Source organism: Channa argus, chromosome 1 (genome assembly GCF_033026475.1).
Source record: "Channa argus isolate prfri chromosome 1, Channa argus male v1.0, whole genome shotgun sequence".
Classification (NCBI taxonomy): domain Eukaryota; kingdom Metazoa; phylum Chordata; class Actinopteri; order Anabantiformes; family Channidae; genus Channa; species Channa argus.
This window is the reverse complement of record NC_090197.1, coordinates 21575093-21600472: the sequence shown is the minus strand read 5'-3', so window position 1 is coordinate 21600472 and position 25380 is coordinate 21575093. Positions and strand designations below refer to the sequence as shown.

At 38.7% G+C, this 25380-nt stretch overlaps 1 protein-coding gene across 1 annotated transcript; it reads right to left on the bottom strand.

Annotated features, from left to right (window-relative positions):
* Positions 1-3523: 3523 nt before the first annotated feature.
* lpcat1 (lysophosphatidylcholine acyltransferase 1) lies at positions 3524-25375 on the bottom strand. The gene is made up of 14 exons (XM_067507224.1): positions 25107-25375; positions 16909-17048; positions 16302-16516; positions 16023-16135; positions 15775-15835; positions 11936-11994; positions 8562-8596; positions 7783-7837; positions 7537-7619; positions 7278-7403; positions 5756-5909; positions 5405-5503; positions 5179-5320; positions 3524-4692 (listed from the first exon to the last, which is right to left on the bottom strand). Exons 1-14 carry the CDS (start codon positions 25191-25193, stop codon positions 4559-4561), a joined length of 1503 nt encoding a protein of 500 aa, XP_067363325.1. The 5' UTR covers positions 25194-25375; the 3' UTR covers positions 3524-4558.
* Between the last annotated feature and the right edge of the window lie 5 nt (positions 25376-25380).

Sequence of the window (25380 nt, the reverse complement as noted above, 5' to 3'; positions counted from 1 at the left end):
TGAAGTCTATGCAATGTAAGCGTTTTTTATTGTGAGGGACCCTCAATCACATGCACGTTTCCACACCACATACTATGCAGAGGAAAACTACAACATATTACAGACATATTATCAATATACAGCACTCAAAGAGCAGACACATGCATATTCTCTCTAACTTGGTTTTTCTCAAGCTTCTCATGTTCTTTCTTCCTGATGTTGCTATCACTTACATCTATGAGAGTTCTTCTGATTTTTCACCGCGCTAATGGTTGGCCATTACCAGTTTGTCAGTTTGTATCTGACAGTCCCATAGGATCATACCTTGTTCATTCTCAACCACCTTTGTAAGTGAATCCCATTTTGACTTCCAGCCTGTGTTTGGCACAAATGTTTCTGTACACTATGCCAGCAACTTGGTTATAAAGTTTGAGGTATATGGCAAGATCTTATTGTTATTTTGTTTATTTTTATTATGTCTTACCTTAGGGTTTTAAATGGGCAAAAACAATGTAGCCTGTCAATAAGCCTTTTTTAGGATCCAACCCAACACAATGAGCATGTCACTTGCGTGCTGCTTGCTGAGCCTGTGTCTAAATGAAAATCATATATAAAGCTTTTGGCTGTAACATAGAAGAGAATGAAAAAAGTTTTTTTTAAAAAGCAGCATTATTCTTGAGTGCTTTTTTTTTATACAGAACGACCGTTATGACTGAAAGAGCAGGATGCCTTTTTCTTTTTTGCCACAATTAATTTTTTAAGCATCTTTGTTTTTGATATTTAATAGATCTTTTTTGGGGGGGGGGATAAAATATAGAGTAGAGGAGGAATGTTCAAAAGGTAGTGGAATGGACTGTAAAAAAAGGAGAATCTTTTGGACCATGCATCCCTCCTTCAACACCTACATCCCTCTGTTTTTGGAGTAGGCAGTGCACAAAACCGTCATGAGGAAAAAGAGGAGTATAGTCTGTGGTGTGAGGCCAGAGGTCCAAACAAGAATACAGTACAATACAGAGTGTAAAACCTCCGCAGGCAGCCCACGTCGTGCTGTTCTCTACACCCAACTAGAGCAAAGTGGGTTGAACCAATGGCCAATCCCATAGAAACCAAAATATTGACAACTTTTTTAAAGTCTACAATATACCATTGACTAAAGAGGAGCAGGACATACAGATAAACACATAAGGAGGAGCTGCATCCTACTTTTGAATAAAGTTGCCTGACTGCACTAATAATAGGTGAAGTTGCAATTCAGCACTGAATTCTAAAATGTTTTCCCAGTGAGTCATAAAAAAATATTTAAAACACACACTTACACAATCCTGTAAGTTTTGGCAGATCTCTTTCATTATAAAAACGAAATTTCACTCCTGATGATTTGATGAACTATTTTTGTCAAAGACCTCAGTGGGGTGATTATCATGATGAAAACACAACATGAAACAGAATGACAGAAGAAACTGACATGTTTGCTCAGATGTGTCATCAATCACTCCCCAAAAATACATTTCACACTTGCAGGGAATAGCTAAGCAGAATCAGGTCACAGCTAAAAACCCACTGAAATGCAGGAGGCTATAATTAAATAATGCCCACTGAAGAGGAATTCAACAGTGAAACTAAAGCCAAAACATAACTACAATTGCAAGGTCAATTAAGAGAGTAGGGAAGAATGATTTTTTTTCTTCAGAAGGGTAGAGTTTCACAGGGCCCCCAAATGCCAATGATCAGATCGGAACAGGCACGGGCCAGACTGGGGTACACAAACAAAGAAGGAGATAATAAAAATCCTGTATATATGTACTGTATAGAAAGCAAAGCATTGTTATTCTTCCTTATTAGTAATGAAAGTGTTTGGTCACTTTAAGAGATGTCAAATAAAAGCAACATAGCATAACATAGCTACAACTAAACTCCAACCAAATAGTAATAAACAGGTGGGGTGAAATATCATAGTTTGTATAACTGCTATAAAACTAAAGCTAGACCAAAAAAAAAAAAAGAAAACTTGATATTAAATAGCAATAAACCGTTCCAACCGACCACTCTCTGTGTGGTTGTATATACTGTGTGGATATGCAATCCTCTAAAATCAGAGACTGCTGATGCTTACAAGTGCTACTGCCTTCAAATGACAGCAGGGATTTAATCCGCAGAGGCAAAAGCTTTTCAAGGCTTATAAAGAAGCTGTGGACATCAGATTTGGCAACAATTACTCCCATTCATTTATGCAGACCACTGTACTGAAGCAAATGTTTTCTTTTTAACTGATTTACTAGCTGGGGAATGTTTAATGTTAACACTTAGTGGCACCTTTTGGATAATCATTATTCATATTTACCAAATTACTGGAGCTACTGCTGACTGCAAAGGTAAAAGGTAGCAGTATTTCGTTGTGAATAACTGTAGGAGATAGTTCAGACGACAGTTCTGATAAAACATTTTCTGTTGCCATCCTGTATTATACTTTAACAGTCTTAGCAAGAAACAAACATACAGTACTGGGCTCAGAGAAAAACGGACAGGCTAACTTCCAGGCATGGGCTTACAAGAGGCTCATCCCCTTACAACTAAAATTAAGAGGACAACTTTTGGCTGAGCTGGATTTTTGAACCTGCAGAGTACAGCTATCACCAATAGATCTCCAGTGGATGTGCTATGAGTAAGATCAGTAAGATCCCAGGTTGTGTTTAGTGTAGGGGGAATTTGTTTGGCTAGTATGGCAGCTGAAGATGGATCCCCAAATACTGTGAACGAAGCCCAGGCCTCCTGCGGTGGGCTGCGGGCCACTGCTGTCTTTTTATGGCAGATTCCTTTGAGGCATGAGAATCTGAGAGACCCTGCAGAGAGGCACTGCTCAATGAGCAATTTATATGTTCTCAACAAAGCTTCTTCTTTGGACCCTGAAGGCAGGTCTTAATTGTTAGACGCGATATCTACACTCCCCCTCTCCTCGTTCTTTGACTGTTTTCTTCTCCCTCCTCCCACCCTCCCTCCCTCCAGCTATTAGGAATTGGATTTGGAGCAGAACGATCCATTTAGTCTCTCTCCTCCACCTATATCCCCCTCTCTGCTTCTACACCTCCTCTGTAGGTTTCTCTCATCAAAGCCTGGGCTTAATCTGTCTATTTTTACCTGAAGGAACGAAAGAAAGGGATGAGGTAATGCTTTTCCTGTCCATCAGATGGGCAGCAGTGCATGGGCTCTCTGGAGTGTACAGTTTAGGGAACTAGCACCACCATGTGGACGAAGAAAAGATGAGCTATTATAAAAGCAATAGAAGGTACTGTAGCTGGTCTTAATGCAGATCAGAGGAAACTGAGAAAGGACAGACTGTGAGCAGGAGAAGAGCTGACAAATTACATAAAAGTATAAACATATTTTTAATAATGAGGGCTTGACAATATTTGAGAGCTACTGGTTTGATTCATATATAATCTTAGGTGCAAGTCAGTTTGAAGGAGTCAAAGAGGTCAAATCTGCTTGAGGTGAATGTGTGAAAGTGGAGCGCCACCTAGTGGAAAACAAAAAAGACACAGGTGACAACAGCACTAAAAGTATTTTATTTGTAAATAAAAAGGAAGGAGCTTCGATTTCTGTATTTATAATGCTTACTGAGAAATTAAGCTTTGCAGGAAGATTACAGTCATAGGTACAAAATGTTTTAGTTTAATGAGGCTTTGAAGAATAAAAATACATCTAACTCCTGAAAAAGATTTGCTCATCCAAAAATGCTAAATGCATATCAAAATTCACTTTGATATGCATATGCAAAAAAAGTACAAAAATAAAATAAAATTACTGTACCTGAAAGTGGTCAAAAACACATTTTGAAAAATTGGTAATAACTTAAAAATTGAGCAAAATTTCCTCTGAGTACTTTCACTTCTTCTTTCACTGATAAATATGGCTACTTGTCTTCCCCAGTCAACAATGTCAATAACTCACATTTTTTAAGGTTTCTAGGGCTGTATTTCTATGGCAGTGAGACAGCTGCTTACATAAAAACAGAATTTCTCAGAATTAAGGGCTGCTTTTGCCTCTACTATTTAATAATACATCATGTTTTTTGGTACATTGACCTTGAAGGTTTATAATTTAATTTAACCTGAAATAAAGGTTGCTTGTATGCATGTCTGTAAATAAGAAACACCAGAAATGGGAAGAGTGTGTGTGTGTGTGTGTGTGTGTGTGTGTGTGTGTGTGTGTGTGTGTATATATATAGTGTTAACCTCCTGCAAAACAAGGATACATTTTGACACAACTCCTGTATCTGTACCCAATTTAAAAAAAAAACAGATATGCATTTGCAGAGCATTAAAAACATGTTCCTTGAATGTAGGCTAAAATGAAAGGAAGGCAAAAAAGTTTTAAATAACTAAAATAAGTAGAGATTCCAATTTCCTAACTGTGCTGCACTAATCCACTTTTACTCTTCCTAACATTTGTTCTCCTTCTCTCTCTCCCTCTACCTAACTGCACTTAAAGGCACAAAGGTGGGAGGCAAGCAGACACATTTGGAGATGCGGTTATGTCAGATAGAGAAGTAAGAAAGTTTGGATCATCTCCAGTCCATCAGTCAGTCATCTTTTTTGTGGTTTTGGCCGTTGCAGCTCTTCGATTGCTCAAGGTGGGATTTGTGTGGCTGGTCTTTAAAATCAAGGCAGTCTGTGACAAAGTCTGGATGCTGCTCTATGACACAATGAAGTTCATCTGAAAAATGGGAAGAGATAGAAATTTTGCTAAATAATATTATTACCGCCATCAGGAAATATGTAATTTCCCTACAGCAATAGGTTATTTATGATATCTGAAAATAAAGCTAGTATTTTAAATTTAAGGCAGATGTGTAGCATTTTAACATTCTTTCTCTTCAGAGAAGATAAATTAGTTTGATTATTTTAAATTTTAAAGAAGATTAAAAGCTTCACATTATGTGCAGATGGGAAATCTGCATGCTTGTCGTGTGGTTAAAGGACAAATTATGTGCACAGAAAAGCTTTGACAGTTTTCTAGAGAAGACAGATGGTGAATAAAAAAACCCTGGGGGGTTAGGGACATTGACAGGTAACCCAGGAAGGACTCAAATGTGATAGTGATAGCAAGACGAGCATGCTGAAAATCATGCCTTCATTTGTAACAAGGAATTACATTTAATCTAGACACTTTTGATCTGAAATTAAAAAAGTTGTAGCTTACTATATGTGATCTTCCCTCTGTCAGGTCTGCCCAGTGCTAAAAACAGCCCTGAAAGATCCAATTCTTTTACTCCCAGCATTATTTCCAAGATAGTGGCAAGTTCCTCCTCTAGGATTCCCCCATTCTCCTCACTCTCATACATCTGCACCACAACAACAAAAACATGTGGTATCATTGCAATTACTTAACAAGATGTCGAACCATATACAATGGCAAACCTGCTTACCTTGAAAGCCAATTTAAGGGTCTCTGTTGACTTTGATGGTCGCCGAACGGTAGACAGAGCAATTACATAATGTCTGATGTCTATTTCCCCATCTCCACGCTGTGGGAAAAATATATGCATATACATATCGATGAGCACAAGCAGCAGAGACAAAAATAACATGGGAAATTTGATGCAAATTATTTCTATTTTGAACTTATATAAACTCCATTCATAAAGAAGTTACAGCATTGAAATAAACTTTTATTATGTTCATCGTATCACTTTGGAAACTCATCGTCTGAGAAGATTATCAAAATAATTCAATTTCATTATACCCTCAGTCTCTTCCACCCTTTTTGTTGTGTTTACCTCATCAAAGATGCTGTGGACTTGTGTGAGTGTTTCTGTAACTGGCAAGTTGAGAAACTGGGCAAAGTCCTCCAGTCCCAGTCTGTCTCCCTGCAGCTTTCTGGCTCTACTGGCCTGCTCCTCCAGCACTTTCTCTGAAGTTCCTGCCCTCAGCCTGTTATGACAAATTAGAGCAGAAAAAAATACATTTCAAGAAATCACATTATAGTTAACCACGTGTGACCTACTGCCTACTACTGCACTCTAAATTTAGCTAATAATAATAATAATTTTATAAACTCCTTGCTGTTGTAATTCTAAACATAAAGATTTTTCTTTCAACAAATGCAATTTAAATGTAACCCTAATAATGAAGCGTTAGAAGACAAATGCCACAAAATTCTTACTATTATCATTATCAATTATTTAAGCTTCTTAATATCTAAATCATTCACTTGATCAGGCATCCAAAAACAACAAAAACCCCCAACAGCAAAATACCCTATAGGACTGTGTGATTTCATAAAATATATATTATATACTGTTTTTACTCAAACTGTTTGTACCACTGTACACCACTACAAAAAAAATGTTGCATTTACTTTTAGAAAAGTATCAAAATCATAACTGAGCCATTCTGCATACAGTGTTAAAATCACAATTCAGAGCCTGTGAAGAAGGGTTTTAATGTACAATATTCATAAGTATGATTAAATGAGTCATATTAACCAGAATTCCCTCAGGCTCCCGTATATGATCTTAACTATTTTATTATTATTATACTGTAGGTGTGCATACTCTAATTATTCAAACTAATTAACAGAGAAGGGAAGTGAAGGTTTTTTTTGTGGGACTTCAGAATTTCTCTACTCTAAAGTGAGAAACTTGTACAGACAGCTGATTTTATACATACTTCTTCTTTAAAAGACCTGTGGGATTACTTTGTTATATCATATGCTCTGTTATTATTTTTAAAGATACGGTATCTGACAGTTTTTCTATTTTCATGTATCCCCGATATAAATGCTGATTACCAAGGACTAATACATGCAGCATTTTAAATATGTTCAGTGTTGACAGTTTCCCTGGTTCAGCCAGTTGGTACTTCACTTGATTTGAACTGACTGCCTCTTATCAGTAGCCCCTTTCACCCATACACTGAAATTCTGAGACTCTCCTTACTTTGTCCAGAGGGGGTGAGTGCGCACTGAAATCAAGAGGATTTTCTTTCACGAGGATACTTCTGACTGTGAGGTACAGATAATGTTTTCTCCTGACATTGGCTGGAGTTCATATGTAAAACAGGCTAGTATCAAGGACATAATCTTCCTCTCTGTGTGTGTGTGTGTGTGTGTGTGTGTGTGTGTGTGTGTGTGTGTGTGTGTGTGTGTGTGTGTGTGCGCACGCATGTGTTTTTGCTCTGTTTCCATTAGGTGTCAGTGTTTCCTCACTTTCTATTGCCCCAAGACCTTACAGGACACCCACCCTCCACCCAGTAGTACACCTAGACAGTCCAGTCCAGTCCATCCGTCAGTCTACCCACCCTAATTTGCACAGAAGCTGGTTGAACTCCAACAGACTGTTGTAGTCATACATGCGCAGTGGGCCCTGTGATAGGCTGATTTCACGGTCTTCAAAGGAGAGGTTCGTGAGTGGGATGTCCAGTGCTCTATCAGGAAGTAGAGAGTAGGATTATAAAGATTTAAAGGTGTCTTATGAACACCCATAGCAAGTATGTGCAACCAATCTGACACTGACCAAAGATATCTGACTCTTATACACACACTTCTACGTACACTTACTTGGCCATTAGCTCTCTGACATTATTGGCAAAAAGCGCAGGGTTTTCTTTCTCCTCATTCGATGGAGTGTAAATTGGTAAATACTAAACACAGACAGACAGACAGAAAGAGAGTCATTAAACTTTGAGCTACTAGACAATGAAGACAGATTTACACTTTTAACTGATATTTCTCTCAATTTGACACACTGGGGTACAAAAAAGTAAACAAAATTGTACTCATTTTATAGCTTTCTAAAACACTTACCTCTATTTCCATAGGGTTATGAGGTTGGCACAGAGTGAGCCAGAGGATCTTGAACCTGAAAGAAGGAAGAGTTGGCTTCATTTGTATTCATGAAAAGGCATTATAAGCGAAGCTTATGATGAATAGAACAAGACTGAACACTTGGTACTGTAGATAATGAATGTCTGTCCACTGCATCTTCCCGTGCTTCTGTTGCATGGAGGCCATGTTACAGGCTTTTAAGTATGTGTTTAGCAGAGGCAGTTTAAGCTGTGTATGTGCGTATGGAGGAGCTTCCATGGACATGCACTACTTTCCATTGATCTGATAACAACTGAATGATCTTCCAGGTTATGTTTCCGTAATAGTTGCGGCGGCAATCTTTTTAGCTCAGACCTAGTAAGAGTCCAATCTGGCCCAAACTTGAACAGCATGTAGTCACATTAACACGAGGATAATTATTATATTATTCTATTCAAATTTTAAAATAATTTAATAATAAAACTTAAAACTCTGGTGGCTGCGTACACCGAGTAATTCATGAATAAAACTGCAGCTCAGATCATGTTGTGAATGTTACATAGTTGATGTAAAAGAATTCATTATATTACTAATGCACAAAGTATTCTGAGATAAATGGTTCAAATATGCAATCACTGTATTGGCTTTAGTCTATTGCTCAAGACTAATAAGTTTAGTGTTGAAATATTGAATCCTTATATAACGATTTAGCAAATATTGTCTAAATAAGGCTTGTGATAGTGACGACAGGTGTGTGACACAGAGACGAAAACACTTACGCTCCAGGACCTTGCCATGTCCATGTAATGGTGTCCTGTGGAGAAGAATGAGGAAAAAAAAAAATCAAAACACATTAAAAACTCAGGCGGTCAACTTCATGCTACTTTCCTAAGGCTGCTGAACTTCAGTTTGCTACTTTACTCAGTTGTGTGTGTCTGTTGGTACTGGGGAGGCCGAAGAAACCAGTCACTTTTTACAGATTCTTTACTAGTGCATATTAACATCTAAATATTGTGATTCTGACGTGTACCGATATTGGAACTCAAATTACATTTCAACGGTTAATACAATTTTGCATCATGTATAATCCCCCTCCAAATACAAGTTTTTTTTTTCCATATTGTTATTTCACTTGGATGTTTGACTGTTTTCACATTTATCTACTGAAGGGAGAAATAACTTACAGGGCTTCTTCTACTTCTTTCCTTTCAGCTGTTTACTTTCAGGGATCGTCACAGTGAATCATGTGCCTCCATCTAACCCTGTCCTCTGCATCGTCTTCTGAAACCAACTAACTTCATGTCCTCTCTCACTACATCCATATACCTCCTCTTTGGTCTTCCTCTAGCTCCAACCTCAGCATCCTTCTACCGATATATTTTCACCATCTCTCCTCTAAGCATGTCCAAACCACCTCAATCTGGCCTCTGTGACTTTATGTCCAACACATCTAACACGTCCCTCTGATGTGCTCATTCCTGATCCTGTCCAACCTCGTCACTCCCAAAGAGAACCTCAACATTTTAAGCTCTGCTACCTACAGCTCTGCCTCCTGTCTTTTCTTCAGTGCCACTGTCTCTAAGCTGAACAACATCGCTGGTTTCACCACTATCTTGAAAACCTTTCCTTACATTTTGCTGATCACACACCTCTTCACCTCTTTTCCACACTCTCCGTTGTTCTGAACCATTGACCCTAAGTACTTAAAGTCCTGCACCTTCTTCACCTCTGCTCCCTCCAACCTCACCGTTCCACTTGGGTCCCTCTCATTCACACACACGTATTCTGTCTTGCTGCGGCTAAGCTTCATTCCTCTGTTTTCCAAGACAGACCCACATCTCTCTCCATTTTCCTCCCCCTGCTCCCTTATCTCACTAAAGATCACATTTCATCTGCATCATAGTCCATGGAGATCCCTATCTAACCTCATATGTCAGCCTGTCCATCACAAGAGCAAACAAAAAGGGGCTCAGAGCCAATCCTTGATGCAGACCCACCTCCACCTTGAACTTCTCTGTTACACCTACAGCACACCTCACCATGGTCTTACAGCTCTCATACATGTCCTGCACTGCACCCATACTTCTCTGCCGCTCCAGACTTCCTCATACTATACCACAGCTCCTCTCTCAGCACCCTGTCATATGCTTTCTCTAAATTGACAAAGACACAATGCAACTCCCTCTCTGTACTTCTCCATCAGCCTCTTCAAAGCAAACACTGCATCTTTTGGACTCTTTCTAGGCATGAAACCATTTTGCTGCTTACAAATGTTCACCTCTGCCCTTAGCCGAGCTTCCTCTACTCTTTCCCACGACTTCATTGTTTGGCTCATCAGCTTTTTTCCTCTGTAGTTGCCACAGTTCTGCCCATCTCGCTTGTTCTTAAAAATTGGCACCAGTACACTTGTCCTCCAGTCCTCGGGCATCCTCTCACTCTCCAAGATCTTGTTAAACAAACTAGTCAGAAACTCCACTGCCACCTCTCCTAGACACTTCCATACCTCCACAGGTATGTCATCAGGACCAACTGCCTTTCCACTCTTCAACATCCTCCTCACTTCACTCTTACTAATCTTTGCTGCTTCCTGCTCCACACCGGTTACCTCTTCTACTCTTCATTCCCTTTCATCTCCTCATTCATCAACTCTTAAAAGTTCTCCTTCCATCTTCCCATCACACTCCTGGCACCTGTCAATACATTTCCATCCTTATCTTTAATCAACCTAACCTGCTTTCCCTGTATACACTCCTGAACTTCCTCGTTCCACTACCAATTCTCCTTGTAAACTTTCCTCTTTCCCGATGACACACCGAGTACCCTCCTACCCGTCTCCCTGATCATATTTCCTGTAGTGGTCCAGTCACCTGGAATTACCTCCTGACCACCCAGAGTTTGTCTCATCTCCTCCCTAAAAACGACACAGCGTTCTTCCTTAGTCCTCTACCACCACTTCGTCCTCTGCTCTGCCCTGACACTAGCCCTGCTCCTTTTATTTTCTGTTTTGATCTAGACAAAGATCTGAAACAACATGGGTGAACACAACTTTAGGATGGCAAAAAACAAACAAACAAAAAAACAAACAAACAAATCATACAGATAAATCTAACACAGTTCAGAAGAAAAAAAAAAAGGCACAACATTTACAACAGGCCCATACAAGACATTTGGCCACATTCAACTGATGCTATCAGGTTTTGTCATGCCTGTAGGTGGTGCATAGTTGTACTGTAGATTACGAAGGCTGGCTCAATAACAAACCAGCCTTGTGTAATTGTGTGGCTAATTACAATCATTTCTGCTTCAAGTTTGCAGGCCACAACAGCTCAATGAAAAGATACACATCCACTGAAAAATGTGGATGGTGGTGTAGAAATAAAGATTCTTTATTATTGATTTTATTAGATTTTCTTTAAATCACTTAAAAACCTTGTGCTGCTAAAATCAACACAAGGAGTAATGGTGACAAAAGCTTTCCAGGAAAACAAAGGAAAACTAGGTAATAAGAGCTGTATAATTCATGAGAATGAGGTTCAGAGAGAGAAAGAGACATGAAACCTCTGTGTGTGTGTGTGTGTGTGTGTGTGTGTGTGTGTGTGTGTGTGTGTGTGTGTGTGTGTGTGTGTGTGTGTGTGTGTGTGTGTGTGTGTGTGTGTGTGTGTGTGTGTGTGTGTGTGTGTATACATGTCTTTATGTAGTTCTGTCACTTTAGTTCCATACCATCATTGCCAGGACATTTAGGCTGGTCAACACTTCACAAGGCTGGTTAAGGTTTAACTTTAACCTTAGCCATTTAGAACTTGGTTTATTTTAAAAGGCTGGAGCTAGACCTTTAGCTTTGATTGTTAAGCTGAGGTTAAGAGCATCGGTAATGCATTTAGTCAATGAGAGTCCTCACAACTATAGGCATTCAAGTGTGTGTGTGAGGGAGTGAGAAAGAAAGAGAGAAAAAAAAGGGGGATGAAATATCATCCTTAACACAAGAGCAACACATGCTAACTAACGTGAAGGAAAGAAACCATTACATCACAGGTGTGGGTACAAATTTATGTAAGAGCTTTCTAATCTAAATGACACCCAAGGTAGTGAACAGGTATAAAGTTTTGAACAAATACAGAAGGACTTTTGTAATTTGTTAGTACTTAGTATCTACCAGTTTATTTGGGTAGCGTAGCACCACTGGTTGCACTGGCAGTCCCGGTATGAAAGCCCCTGCGAGTAGAGAGACTTGGTGAGAAATTGTCTGTTACAATATGCATACAATATTAGAATGCAAAGAAATAAGAAATGAAATGATAATTTACATTTACATTTAGTAGAAGCTTTTATCCAAAGCGACTTACAAGTGCAAAAAATCTACAAGGCAAAAATCTAAGTCCAGGAGAAAACATCAAAGCGTAGTCCTATCAGAAAAGTGTTTACATTTCATGAGATGCAAGTGCAAGAAAAAGCATGAAAGGAAGATTTGAAAGAGTGTAAAATGTCTTACTGATGGAACTCAAGCTGATAAAAACTTACATACACTATTTATTATGAGATAAATCCAATTTCAAGCTTCTGTGTAGGATCTGAATAGATTAAAATAGGATATGAATATTATAAATGAGAATAAAGGCCCACTATGGTATGCCTTCAGGTAGACATGAATGCAATTTGCAGAGCCAAACCAATCACATGTATGTGTATGTGGTCCTCCTGAAAAAAGAAAGAGTTTCTTGTTTAATGTATTCGGCTGAAAGATAATGAGAATGGAACCTAGAATGGGAAATTGATTCCGCACAAAACAAGCATCTGATTTAATTGTGTGCGAGGTTGCAACTTAACTGCTGAAGATGATGGTTGTCCATATTAAAGAGGACTAAGGTCACAAACAAAAACACATGTAGATTTATTATATGGGTCACAGCTCAGCTCCGCACAGGAGCTGTCTGGTCACAATTTTTTTTCCTGATCAGTTAACTAATTGCTCTTTAATTTAAACAGAGCTGGAGAGTGAACCACCAAACCTTGGATTAGTGGATAACCCACCATCTTCTGAGCAACAGCAACTAACATTTTAGCAAAAAGTGGCTTGTTTTAACATTTAGACTTGCTATGTTTTGTAGTGTATGCGGGTGTATTATCGTGCGGAAGAGGCCACTGTCAACAATAACATCAAAATATTAACAAAAGAAAAACAATATTTATCAGACCAGGCCATCTTCTTCCAATTCTCAATGGCCCAGCCCCATACACATCAAACATTTCCTGACAACTTTCTGTCTAAACGAGCATTAGCATTTTGACAATACTTTTAGCAATACTCTAAATACTGTGATTGTACAGGTATTTTAAATTTACTTAAATTTTAAGTAGACCTAGCCTTACTGCGTTAAGTTGTGGATAAGCTTGAATTTGTGAATTTCCCATTGGGATCAATAAAGTATCTATATGTATTTAACAGGTAACTAAGGCATGATGAGGCTGGTTTCACTGTTTTATTAGGACAATACCTTATAGTTCCCACAGCAGAGATTATACTATCAAAATCAACAGTGATGTCAGTGATAATGATACCGTGAATAAAGAGATGGAAAATAGAACTAATTCATTAAACATTTAATTAACAGAGAACCTCCATCATAAAATATGGTTGACAGGGTGACATTTGATTTTTTTTTTTAAATATGATTATTATAATACAGTATTAAAATGTGACTAAAATTAAAAGGACTGACAGGGAGAAAAAGCTGAAGTTGAAAGTGACATCTTGTAAAGATGAGAAAAAAAAAAAAAAACACCTCCTCCTCCAGACACCTCCATTAAAACCAGGTCATGGGTATGTGACACCATCCACATTGCACGCACACACACACACACAGTTCTGGTAACCAGTGAATAAACAAAACTAAAAGAGACACAGTCAGATAAAGCTGGCCAAACACCGACACACACACCCAACCAAATCAGGACAGGGTGGGACCAACAGGGCTTACTGGGAATGACAGAATTACAGACTGGAAGAAAGGGGATCAGACAGCGCAGGCAGGGAACAATGCCTGATACAGGAATGGATGCACACACACACACACACACGCGCGCACACGCACACACACCATAAAAAGATGAGTGCAACAGTCCTGTCGAGAACCGGACCTTGCCAGGCATCTACACCTAGAGCTGGCAGCTATGAAGAATATGCCATGCATAAAAAGAGTCTAGGCAGATTAAATGAATTTAATGCTGAACGATGTAATCACACAGACACACCCCTGGCTGGAAATTACCCAGAACCACAACCAAATATTGTCCCGAGCTTTGATTGGTGCAATTATTGTATCAGCTGTTCTGGAGGATAATAAGCTTTTGATTTACGATCAAAGTGCCCACCTTAATTTCTGTCAGACACTTTGTTACAAATTAGATTGCAAGAATGCTAACCCACTTTATTTTTTTATTTTTAATTTTTTCCTTTGAGATGGGATCTCCCAACAGTAAGCTCCAACTTTGAGTTTCAAACCAGTTCCAATGCAAACAAAGTGATGCCTTGCTACACCCATCTTTATATACCTTCAATGACTGGGTATAATTTACATAAAGCGCTGAACTCCATCAGATCTTCGCCGGTCAGATGATTGAGCTCTCTCAACAACAATGTCTTGGTTTTAACTTCAGTCATTCACATGAAGTCACGTGGTCCACCCAAGCTGTTCACATTACGTAAGGTAGCTTAAAATGCATAGTGAACCCTGCTAAAGCTAAAAGAAAGTGCACATTGTCTATATACACGTTTTATTTTCAGTTGATTCACAAGTCCTTCAATTTGGTGTGTATGTCCAAATCCAAAAGGTAGAGTAGTAGCTTCCAAGATTATTTTTTTTTAACTAAACTATTAACTAAACTTTTAACTAAAGTGAAAGTCTTTGTAAACACTCATACCATTAGATTTCATGGTTCCAGGGGAGGTTCTAGGAGGTGGGGAGGAGGCACACTTTTACTTCGTTTTTTCCTTAATCATTCATGGTTCCTCTGACCTGCCATCTGAACAAATATCTGCAGACTTACAGCTGGATCTGGAATTTATATCTTGGAGTCTATAACAAATATGTATTGTCTAAATGATAATAGTTTACAAAAAAAAACTTGGCATATTTTGCGTAAACAGTTTCACAAGCATCTGCACACACCTATGTTGTTTCATAAGTCAAATTGATCCACTGAACTAGTTTATTTATTATGTCCCTGCTGACGCATGGGGCCTTAGCACCCAGGCAAGTGACCTTTGTTCCTTATGAAATTATGAAATGTATAGACTGGTCTACATTATATACTGATCAGCCACAACATCAACACTGGTGGTCTTAATAATGTCATGGAGGACAAGGGTCAGCATGGCCCCTGTGAGCAGTCTGGCACTACACTGTGTGCAGTCTTGGTAGATGTTCACAAATTCAATACTCATACAACAATAACATGTACTTTCAGTAACATTTTCCTTAAAAGAACACAATGTACTCCACAAAAAACAAAAGAACTACCTTTTTCTATTAAAACTAGCTTGTAGTATTAATCTTGTGGCGTATCAGTGTGAATTCTGGTCTTGCTTGACTTGCTGCTGCTGCAACCTGACTCAAAAAAAGTGGAAGAAGACTGATGGAGAATTGAGATCAGAGTCCGAACCAAAGTGGTGGACTGATTCACCAAATGATAATAAAAGAAGTGTCACATTAGCTGTTAGCTGACTATTCAATCATAACTTATTAACTCATTATTTAGTTATAGCTGATAATGTAACAAGGAATAAATAAATGTTTACAATAGGGTCATTTATGATATTTGTGAGGACACAGTGCATTCCAAAGCCCTTTAACCTAACTCTGACCATCATAAGTGCTAACAATGGTACCAAAACAAGATTTGTCCATACAAGGAAATAAACACACATGCCACACACACCCACACCCACACCTTCCACATTATTAGCCTAAAGCAAAAGTCCAACAGAACACATACCAGCCTTAAATAAGATGAGACCCGACCTGTTGGTGCATGTCCCCTCCGAGAATATCATGATCTGGAAAAAATAATACACAAACACACACACACACCGTTTGATTCATTATTATAACTTGGCCCAGATCCATGTAACCCATATATGTCACCGTTTTGATACTATCACCTTTCATTTCGCATGGGTTTGAGCTAAACTTAGTTCCTTGTGTGTGTATGTTTGCCTTTATGTGTATATTCACGTAGGTTACCTGAGGCCACTTCCCTCCAGATTGTGCTCGCCGCTTGATTTCATCTACAGTTTTTCTTCTGGAGTTCTGGTCTGAGCGAAACACAAAGACTGGCCGGATGTAGCTGATCAGAGCTGGCAGGATGATGATGAAGAACATTTTTAGATGCACAGTATATAGCATGAATAAATCCACTTTGCGCAGTTTACATTAAATGGAAGATATGCTGCATGTTATACTGTTACTTATATTTCTTAAAATCTGTAGGCTGTAGGGATAATGACAAAGTGGTTTACTCACTGCCCCAGACAGGAACACTCCTGCTCTCCAGTTTTGCTACTATGGAGCACATGGTCATGGTGACTGGGATGGCATCAAAGTAGGAAGAATGTGGTGCCACTGTGAGTATGGGAACTTCAGAGGGCGATGCACGTTCGCCTTTTACCTTGATCCAATGGAAACCACCACAAAACCACATGGCCCGCATCAGCACTCTTAAACACAGGTCTATAATTCTGATCAAGGACACACAGAAAGTGGGAGCCAAGCTTAGCTTTTTAAAACTTTTTAGCCAAAGAGGTCACCTGATCGAACCTGTGTAGTATTACTCACCATCATCCCTAATCCAATCTAGTTGCTTTAATCAAATTATTCTCACTTCAAATGTGTTCATATAACCTCTACAAACACTATGTTTATTAAAAAAAAAGAAAAAAAAATTTAATAATATATACACACTCTAGCAGACATGTAAATGATTTTTAGTGGACACTAAAACAATTAGTAGGCTTGTTTGTTTAGCTTCATTTGTTGTAACAGTTTTTGCAATGCTGCAATTTTCACACGTTCCTATGAAATTTGAAGAATTCGTAGTAATTCGTCTTAGTAGCACACACAGGTACTGTACCTCCTCCACCATGTCTGTGGCTCAATGACAAACTCTGAACGTCCCAGAGAGGCAGTGAAAGCAAAGGGCCATGCCAGCAGCATGAAGAAGGACACCAGCAGCAAACGAACAGGAAACACTGTAACTGACATCAGTCCTATCTGGAAAGATAAAGAACACAAGAAAGATACAGTATAGTCTCTTATAGGATGATAAAAACAAGTTATACCAACCCTGTTTCCATTTTACTGGTCTTCCACAAACTATTAATCAACATTCCTGTGGGTTTCTAGCTGTCAAACATCTATTAAAACTTGTTAGTAACAGTGAACACTCCCATCCTGCAGGGGAAAAAAAAAAAACTAACATGCTGAATGTTCTACAGAGTCAAGAAGAAGAGAGACATCTACAGAGAGACATCAAGTGTCTTTAAGAAGCAACAATCAACCTTTTATCAAACGCACGCACACTTTTCACTAGTGTCTACATGTTTATCTGTCACTAAACTAGTAACCTGCAGCTACAAAAGGCTGGAGCACTATGGATTAGATTGTGTTTAAAAAACTAAAACACTTGAATTATTACTCAAAGTGGTGCAGCCATCTATCCATTATCTGTAACTGCATGTCCTTTTTCGGGTTGTGGGGGGTGTGGGCTTGTCCCAGCTGTCATGGGGGGGCAGGTACACCATGGACAGGTCGCCATTCTATGTCAGGACCAACACAGAAAGACATACACAGCTATTTACACTTACAGGTAATTCGGAGTCACCAATTAAATTAACATTCATGTGTTATCTGACTGTGGAAAAGCCATTCTACTCCAGTCCAGCCATGCTACGGCTAAAATCTCTCATACAAGTCCCCTTATATTTAGAAAGAATTGTATAAATTGCATTTTTTCTAGTTTTAAACAAAGTTTCACTGATATTTCTCAGTGTTTTAAGTTAATTTCTGTGCTATTGAGTAAGCAAATAAACAGTGTTAGTGTTTGTATGGGTTCATCTTTTTGCAAATAGTTCTAGTCTGTCTATTGTATTGCCTGTGTTCTGCTAATGTGGGGAACCTTATTTTAATTGCCTGTTGAAATGTGATGCATATGTGAAAATGACAATAAACCTGAACGGTTTTTGATCAATTGGTATCTAGGCCTTTCTCTTTTGCATTATTTTTATTGTATAAACAGTGTCAATACCTTTTTTTAAAGTCATTGTGCCCAGAGAAGAGATGCGATGCTTGTGTGTATATGTGTATACCAACAGGGTCAAAGAGTCATGGGCTCCAGTGTAAATTCAGACAGTTTGACACTTTAAGCTCCTTCCTAGCCCCTTGTCCAAGCCCCTGTCAATCTCTTCATCACTTTGATCGCTCTCCTCTTTCCCTTCTCATCAACCAACCAGCTTGCCTTAAAGCAGTCTCCATTCCCAGGGGAATTCCTCTCTTCAATTATCCACCTATCACTCTTTAGTCCCCTCTATTTACTCAGCTGCCCCTTCATTTATCACGACACTGTCTCTTCAGCTGTGTTTCTCCTACTTTGCATCCATTCACTTTTTGACATGACTGAGGAATCATATCTAACCTCATCCTCCCTCCCTATCCCATCCGTTATCTCTTTCTAGTCTGTTTCCCTCTCTGAAGGAGCCCAGGTGCACACTGCAGGGTTGTATTAATAAATAAACAGTAATGGGAGTGGTTTATGATGCTTTGACACCTCTCATGGACTCCCCATCCCCCATACCTGACAAAGAGTGCACACGTAAGAGCTTAGCGAATACATCTGGGAGAATCTGCTGATATTTTCTCAGGAGATGGAAAGAGAATGAGTTGTGCTAGTTAAAGGGAAGCATTTTATCTTGTTTTTTTTCCTATTTAAATGTGTTTTAAATTAGACTACTATGACTCCATGATTGAATAATAGAAATATGCAGTGGAAAAATATAGCAGAATTGCTGGGCTCGCCTATACTACACTTTATTTTTAATCTACTACAATGGTTTCTTTTCTTTCAATTCAAAACATTGTTATGGTACTGTTTCTAAAGTCGAACAGAACCATTATAGCCCTCCATAAAAATCCTTTTTTGTTTTTTATAAATTATAGTTATATAATTGTTATAGCTACTAATGTAGCCTCAGGCTGCGGACCTCCAGCAGAGAGAATGAACAGACTACAAAGGATGAATAAAACTTAACATGGTAAAACAAACAAACAAACAAAAAAAAAACACAAACAAAACAAAAGTAAATTTTTATAGCCATAATGCATTTTAATATGCAAATTCTATTATTGGCTTCATGAAGCTAAACATCCTATATAGTATCGAGTACAATGAAAATAATAGGATTGTATATGCAAGAATATATTGTAATTCTGCAGATTTTTTGTAAGCAGTCGAAAATAAATTCTCCAAGTGTTCAATATTAAATTACGAAATGTCGTGTGTGAATAAATACAGGTAAGACACATAACTATGAAGTTTTATTTCAGTTATATAAGACAACACAACTATTCCCACTGATAATTTATGCAACTTCCCTTTTTCTTCACTGGACTTGTGACTCCCAAAGACATGTATACTATAACTGACTTGTCACTTTGTGCAAGTCTAAAACTTAACTGTGATAAAGAGACACCCGGTTTACAGAACAGCAGTAATTACTTATGTAACAGAAAAAGTATAAAAGGCACAATGAAATTGTGCCAATGTCTTCTTCTAATGGTTATACAAGCAAAACAGCAACTAATGTCTTTTGGCCTGATGGGAAAGATTCATCGACTTGTGAGGCCATTCTTTTGTTAAATGGTCATGATGATTTTTTTGTCTCCTGACATGTATGCCACATGATATCCTATTTATGTCATCAGGGTTACTTTTTGTTTCAGTCGCATACTGGACACCTGCACAAAACTCTTAATGCCCATTCTGATAAAACTAAAACTGCTATATAGTAATTTTCTGTAGCTGAACAATTAGTCAATAGGTTGTCTCAGGTGATTTGTTCAGCCATCCATTATTTTAACTGCTAATCCTGTTCAAAGTTGCAGAGGACTGGAGTCTATCACATCTGGCATTACAGGAGAGGCAGGGTACACCCTGGAAAGGTTACCAGTCCATCTCATGACCAATACAGAGAGACTTACACAGGCAGACAACCATTCACATTCACAACCTTCAGACAATTAAGAGTCACCTGTTAAGGAAGGAGGGAGAGATCTTCCACACTCCACACACACAGACAGCCAGCCAGGGATTTAAACAGGAGATCTTTTAGCTGCGAGTCTGCAGCATCAACCACTCCACCACCATGCTGCCCCATGAATTGTTCATATAAACTATTAAGCATTATTATATTCCAAGAAATATATCAATCATCTCATGATTCTGTGATACTTTTTCTGATAAAATAATTCTTGGTCAATTTCCTCACATCACCTTGGTCTAATGGATATTGTGATGAGTACATTTTACAATTTTCTGATGTTTTAAAGAAAAATTACTGAAAATGTCTTCTGCAAAGTATAAAATACTGTACTGATTAAAATAAATGACTTTGAAAAACAGATTTAAAACCTTCAGAGTATGCTCTAATTTTCACATAGGAGCCTAAAGAAACAGCCCGTGCCCTACAGGTTATTATGTTGTAAGTGTACAAATTTAACCTGTGCGTCTTTCACGGAGCAATAACAACCCTAAAAAAAAACACTGTGAAACCATATACAAACACAAGGCTAATTTACACTGCAAGAACAGTTTCTGAGGGTCATGAACCTTTGAACTGAGTCTACCAAATCATTTCTGGCACCTACGCTTAGGGTAAATGTCAATCCAGTGCACTGTAACCTGCATTTCACAGCAGGACCAAAGTCCCTGGGAGATTAAACAAGTTAGCCCCCCACAGTTCCAACTAACTCCACTCATGACACAGTGCTTTTCCAACCACTTAAGTAACCATGTTAAAGTTGGCTTTCTTAGTAAAAGTTGATTTCTCAACGGTCATTTAAATGGGAAAGCTGGTTTCCGAAATCAGGATAGAGGATGAGGGAAAATGCTAATAATTATGCACATAACAAAAAGGCTGCAGACGGGACAAGGAAATAAGTAAATTACTGAATAAATAGATCATTAACAGAGCGATGCTGCTTAGTTAATTTGTCATTAAAGTGGTACTGAAAATGAAATGAACACAAAGGGCCTTGTAGGAGTATGAGTAACTTTTCCACCGCTTTTTTAATTTCAGACAGTCCGTGCTGTGTATTAGGATTTTCTCTTCCCTGACTTTTGATTCTCTCTCCCTGCACATTCACTCTGCCTAGAAACAAACACTGCAAAAAACATCAGAAAGCAGTTATTTCTTTCACTATACAGTTAAAATCTTTGAGCCATGCTTCCAAAATAAGTTAGAGGTGGTGGTGGTGGAGAAATCAGATTACTCTGCTGCTGCATGTATACCTGGATTACCAGTAACCATGTTACACATGCGACCGTGGTGCAGGAAGGTAAAGCGGTTGTCCACCAATATCACATGGTTCGATACCCGGCTCCTCCGATCACATGTTGAAGTGTCCTCGAGCAAGACACTGAACCCCAACTTAGTTGCTCCCGGTGAGTGTTGGCCAGCTGCATAGCAGCTCCCCCATCAATGTAGAAGTGTATGTGATTATGAGTGCGAATGGGTGAATAAGAAGCAGTGTAAAGCTCTGAGAGTGCTAATAGGTTCAAAAAGAAAAGCGATATACAAGTGCAGACCATTTACCACGTAAACACTGTTCCTTCAAAATGGCTAACCAGGTGACTTAAGTTTACCTAAATGCATTCACTCATTCCCTACTATCTCTATTTGTAATTATTTAAAACACTGCAGCTACAAGCTATTGAGCAGTTAATGTTTTATTGTAGCAAGCAAAAACAAAAGGCCTTCTAGCTCAGCCCAAGTGTAAAATGCTAGGTGCTATCTCACCAAACAGCACTGCAGACCCCAACCTGAAATTTCATTAAGTACTACATCCAGACTAGGGGCTTTTCTAAGGGGTAAAACTATGGCCCAGAACAAAATTTTGGCATTTTTTTCTTCAGTGAAATTCAGAAAAATACCCCATAAAAAGGTTCCTTGTCCTGGGAAAAAGTAGCTTAGTTACTCGACCTAAATTTTCAGAACCACAGTATAGATTTAGTTCAGGGGGCATAGCTCTATCGCTCCAAAAATGTCTCAGACCAGTGTAGTACTTCCTCAAGATCCAGAAAGCTTGAATCCTTGCACGTTACAGACTGGGTAAATACCACACAACACACACGAGAATTTTGTAAAAACCCACTGTATCCATACTAGGAAACAACCGCCACACTTTTGATGCACCAGTGAGTTATAGCACTATTGAAATTGGCTGAAAATAGCTTTTCACTTGTTCGGGGTGCAAATCCTTCCATTTGCAGCCAAGTTGGGTTGTGAACTTTCTTCTTTCATTACCACACAGTTGATCTTGAATTATTTGCTTGTTTCATCCTTGATCTGAGAAGGTGACACTGTGTGACTCCTGTCAGTCATGCAGTACATTCATTGCAGCAAGGCAGACAGCCATGGTAGTGCTCCTTTTTTTTCACAATCATGTATTAATTATTATAATGTTGTTTTTGTTTACCATTTGATTATGTAATAGAATTTTGCATCATTTTCATGTAGATTCTGTGGATCTGGTTTTTCCCCAAGTTGTGTTGTTCCTACCAAAGGAAAGTACTCTACCATAAACCTTTAAGTGGAAATGAGCTATTTTGTACTCGAAATCAAATCTGGTAGCAAATATTGCCTGAAGATAAAATATGTGAGGAAATGTTTCCTTCCACTTTTTTTTTTTTTTTTTTTTTCAGCATGCAGCAGATATTACGCCCCTGAATTTCAATACTACATGAAAAATTACATGAGATTTTTCTTGGTATTTGAGAAGGTTATCACTCCGGTCTCTTTAAACTGCAGCTTTATCAAATGTGACAGGTATTTTGACTGTGAACTGGAGGCTTGGCAGCCATATCTGTGTGAATCTCACAGTTCAACAATGTGTGACTCAGCTGAATTTGTGCTACGGATTGTCCATCCGTTTCACTTGCTGACCTTGTTGGGCTACAGTGCTGCTGATCGAATTTGTTTTAAGTTAGAATACACATTTCCAGAAAGATCAAGGGCCAAGGTCAGCAATGTGCTTATTCATCAAGTATAGGGAAGGTACATATTTGCAGAAAAATTGCCAGGGGGGTTAACTTGCTTGGGATTCGTGTGAAGTGTCATTTCATGTCATGAAGTCATATACAGTACTGCACATAGCTCTAAAGCTAGTGCTAATGTTGTTTACATGAACAGCTGTTTGCGTGAGACTCTACACACATGTATGAAGTGGAAAAACAAACCTGACTGATTGAGACACGTGCTCCAGCTTACATTCATTGGTCTGCTGTTGTCGCCTGGCACACAGCTGTTTACAATCTACTACAAATGCACTTGAAAGAACTAACAAAGATATGTATTAATATAGACATTTCTTCAGCAATACCAATGCTGGAAGAAAAAACATGCAGTTTAAGTATTCAGCAGGCCAAGCTGAAGTGTTTAGAAGGTTTTCCCAAAGTCTAACAGCATGTTAACCAAAAAGGGGAAAAGGTCAGGGTTTACCACTTGTCTCAGTGGAATGTAATTGTCAGGAACCAATAGTGCCAACAGAAAAGCCAGTTTCCTGTGCCTTGCACTTTGTGTGGTTTGCTCTGAATAAATGAACATACCTATGGGCTTAGGGCTACTGGGAATAAATATAAAGCCTGGTAAGCAGAGGAAGTGCAATCTCCAATTCTGTTTTATTGTTTAGCTGCAGAAATCTCTTATTTTCATTGCATTTAACTAGTTTCAGGTTTCCATGCAGTCAAGTTAAGATGGACTGTTTGCTTAGGAGAAGGTGACATCTATTCAACAGCTTGACAGCCAGATGTATTAGAAAGAAGTATCCAGGTCATTCATGCTGTCAAGAGACCCCACCACTCACTAAGAATGACTGATGTAAAGGCATTTCGGCCTGACTGTTGTGCTCCACCAGAGGAGTTAAATCAATTTCAGTGATTGATTTAAGATGTAGCCACAGCTATACTAGCTATAGCAGAACCAGAGTCTCATTCAGTGAGATGAGTTAAACAAACTAAAAGCAGAAGTGTCGACTGACTTAGGGAAAGTATGGGAGGAAGTAAAGTGCATGTTAACCTGATTAGCATGAATCAATATGACAATTCAGCAGCACACAGAAAAACAATGCGTGGGTTTGAGTAGTTCACAGTTTGTTTTGTAAAAGAACTTCCCATTATCACCAGGTGCTAAGTTCAAACTCTAATGCAAATGGCTAACATGCAAATTCAATCAAGAGTCCACTCAGGCTTTGCAGATTGATTCAGGAAAATGTGGGATAGTGGCTGGTCCCATAATGACACCACAAGTGTTGTCTAACACTCACAATAAAGCCCTAAAGATACTACACTGGCAATGACTGACGAAAACAACAACAACAAAAAGAATAAAAGAATAAAGCAAAGACTGGGTTTCTTCCTGCACCTAAGCTAATTGTAGGACTGCACAGCCACTGCTCTTCCCTATGGTTGTAGTCACTTCTCAGAAGTTTAAATAGTCATAACTTCCAAACTAAAACATTTCTATTTTACAGTATAAGTTTCTTGTGACAAAAACATATAAAGTGAGATTATGATTTCACGTGGATCAATGGGGTAGTATTTTCACTGCACTCAAGAAGAACTAGGGAAGTGTAACCCTGCAAACACAACAAGGTAAATCCACATTAAGTATTTATGTAACAATTAAGTGGACTATCACATGATATAAAGTATATGGAATGACTTCATAGAAGTGCGAGAATCAAAGATTTGGCGAACACGTCGTTTGTTATCCTATGATTACCCATTTGAGACAGCCTCTCTTCCTCCATTGTTGTTAACAGCGTGAAAGAAAAATAAACAAGATGAGATAAAGACTCATGTCCCAATAGTTATTATATGCTGATTACATCCTATATCAGAAGATTGGAAATGAAGTCAGCTGGATACAATAAACATGTGTTTCCCCTTAATATAGTTGCAACATAGGCGATGTGTTTAGCAGTAATTTTAGATCACCGAAGAAAGAGGTTTATTTATAGATGATCTTTTTTTTTTATTCATTATTTTAATTGTCTTACCTTTATTTTCTCTGTCACGGTGAGTTTCAGCTCGTGGACGAAGGGGTTTCTACCCAAAGCGGAGCGGCGACTGTTTGACGGCTTCATTTCTGACGACCTGACACCCAATGCAGTCAAGATAAAACGAAAACAAAAAAAGCTCGTGCCCGCAATGCGCCGAAACCACAGCGGAGTTGACTTGAACCGGAGAAAAGTACCTTGTCCAGCCCGAGCCTCACACCCCTAATGTTGGACAGGGAGCAGCGAGCTGAGCTGGATATCGCTGCGATACACC

Excerpts from the sequence above, each read along its gene's own strand:
- lpcat1 (XM_067507224.1), bottom strand. The coding sequence starts at position 25,193 with ATGAAGCCGTCAAACAGTCGCCGCTCCGCTTTGGGTAGAAACCCCTTC. Across the intron at positions 7,838-8,561 it reads ACATGGCAAGGTCCTGGAGC|GTTCAAGATCCTCTGGCTCA; the intron begins GTAAGTGTTTTC and ends TCCTTCTTTCAG. Across the intron at positions 5,321-5,404 it reads CCCTTAAATTGGCTTTCAAG|ATGTATGAGAGTGAGGAGAA; the intron begins GTAAGCAGGTTT and ends GTTGTGGTGCAG.